The 2,426-nt window shown below is 37.9% G+C and overlaps 1 protein-coding gene across 1 annotated transcript in view; it reads right to left on the reverse strand.

The window, feature by feature from the left end:
• The window catches only part of LOC143026030 (uncharacterized), a 13,886-nt gene extending 11,848 nt beyond the window's left edge, over nt 1-2,038 (reverse strand). The window contains exons 1-2 of the mRNA XM_076186020.1: nt 1,796-2,038; nt 1-109 (exon numbers count right to left, since the gene is read on the reverse strand). The exon at nt 1-109 is cut by the window's left edge and continues 14 nt beyond it. Of these exons, the coding sequence (XP_076042135.1) occupies nt 1-20 (20 nt within the window). The 5' untranslated portion in view covers nt 21-109; nt 1,796-2,038. The remainder of the gene's footprint in view (nt 110-1,795) is intronic.
• Between the last annotated feature and the right edge of the window lie 388 nt (nt 2,039-2,426).

Consider the following 2,426-nt stretch of genomic DNA (forward strand, 5'->3'; position numbering starts at 1 on the left):
GAATCCTCTCCAGTGCACATGTTGGCGTCGTTGGTTGCCAACTCACTTATCTTTGGCTAAGTCGGTTCTCCGCTCATGCGTGTGCCGTTAGTCGCTTTCGGGAATGCAACTGTAGTGGACAAGCAAACTCTATATGAATATATGTCGCACACACAGACACACACATACACACACACACGACTCGTGGCGCAGTGGTAGAGTTCCCGGCTGCCACTACGGCTCCGGGTTCGAATCCCGCCCAGGGCCGAAATAATTTCAGCACAGCTGCGCTGTGAGTCGTTACTCCAACTCTCGTGGGCGGGGAGTTGGGTGTGTGTGTGCAAGGTCACATCATTACCCATAGATCGGTCATATATCAACTCTCTTCCGGGAGGGAAATAGCTATCGAGCACAAGTCCAACATGTGATCCAAGACCATGGTGAATCACACACACACACACACATAAAATAATGAAAATTTCAGTATTGCTGCACGACGACCCGGCATCCCAACTGGGAGTGTGCGTGTATAAGGTCATAGCATTGCCAATATATCAGGCCATATACGAGCTCTGAACTCTCATCCGGGAAGTTAATAGCTGTCAATCACGAACCCAACACGAGATCCAAGACCATGGTAAATCACAAACACATTTCTGAAGGATATTAAGAAATGTATGTTTCCATGCAGATACTTTGATTTGTAGAACAACACGGAAGAAGAAATAATATAGTCAGAAAATCTGAAGCCGAATTTGCCCGGTAGAGACACGGAGACGGGGTTCCACGAGCACATATCTCATGTTATATAATCACAACTGAGTAAATAAACATCTTATTTAGTTATTCGTGTGATCCCAACAGTCTTTCGCTGATTTATTTCCTTTATTTTCTTCGGTATGAAGATTAAATATTTTGTGTATTAAGATTATCTTGTATATTCTTAAGGTGTAAAGAAGGTTAGTTATGATCTATTGGAGGTATTGAAATAGGTTCTTGAAACTATCCAGAAATTATAGATGAAATATAAAAAGTAGATAAGTACATACATGAATAAATAAATAATCAAATAGATAAGGGAAATAATAGATAAATAAATGAATAAACAAATAAGTATACAAGTGAATAGATAGATATATGAATAGATAAATAAATGAATAAGTAAATCAAGAAAGTAATGATAATCGTGTATGTCAACATAATTAGCAAGGGAGTATCGAGTTTACTTTGTGTTAGCAAACTTCAAGAACTATTGTTCCCCTTTCTTCAGATAAACATTTTCAATTTATTCTCCTTGTGACTTAAGTTAAATGAAATTGAATTGAATATTTTTTACTATTTGCAGGCGTGGAATGTGTGAATTGTTTGACATATCTGGGAAGATCAGTACAATCAATACCAGAAACTAATTTGCAATGAAAAATGGTTTCGCATTATCGAAATGGTCACGATACTGTGGAATATGACTTTGGCATGCGATGGTCATTATTCATTATAATCTGTTTTTTTTTCTGGAATTGTCGTGATCCAAGGGAAGGGATCTTGGGTACAAGGAGGAAACTCTATGCGGAAATAACAACATAACATGGCATTTTTTAACCGTAGACTGTTGTGATTTTGTCTATCTACAGAAAGTGTCCTTATATTTTGAACTCTCTCTCTCTCTCTTGCTCTCTATCTGTCTCTCTCTCTCTCTTAAACACACACATACAAACACACACACTGAATAAAGAAATGTGCCGCACGTTGCGTCATGTCATATTATGTTGATGAATTGTCGCTGATTGTACATTGGTCACAGAAGCTCACGTCTCACCGTCAAATCTGGTGGTCAGTTCTATTCCACTTTCAGTCCATTTATATTTTCAGTTCATTTTCATCTTCAGTTCAGTCTTCTCCTCAGTTCAGTTTCATCTATAGTTCACTTGGTAACATTTTGTTTATATTTTGCTACTTTGTCTCTCAGTTATTTGATGTTTGTTGAGCCACTTTTGTTCTTACTGTGGTAGTCCCCAGCAGTTGACAGTGTGGTTGTTCTCATTTTATTACATATGTTCTACTTCCATGCCTGAAAAAGCGACATAAATACATTCTGACATACCTTCATATAAATATTCTAAAATATTATTAATAATAATAAATAAAATTAACAGAATTATTATAAACAATTTTGCGGTGTATATCAGGTCGGTTGACCATGTGCTCACTAAAATGATGATATACATAAAGCATCCATAGATAGAGTTCAAAACAAATTGATATTTGGGATGTCTATCTATCAATATACCAAGAGATTCACCCCCCCCCCTTTGTAATAGAGGTAGCCAAGTCAAAGTCACGAACCATTCCACTCCCCTCCATCACCCTTTCCTCCCTCTCATCTTAGCTCCTCATGGATGACGGGTCATCTCTGTATCCCACCCACTACCCTGGGTCAAAAGTAATGC

The sequence above is a fragment of the Oratosquilla oratoria genome, chromosome 6 (assembly GCF_046742065.1).
Source record: "Oratosquilla oratoria isolate Oo_2021 chromosome 6, ASM4674206v1, whole genome shotgun sequence".
NCBI classification, from domain to species: Eukaryota; Metazoa; Arthropoda; class Malacostraca; order Stomatopoda; family Squillidae; genus Oratosquilla; species Oratosquilla oratoria.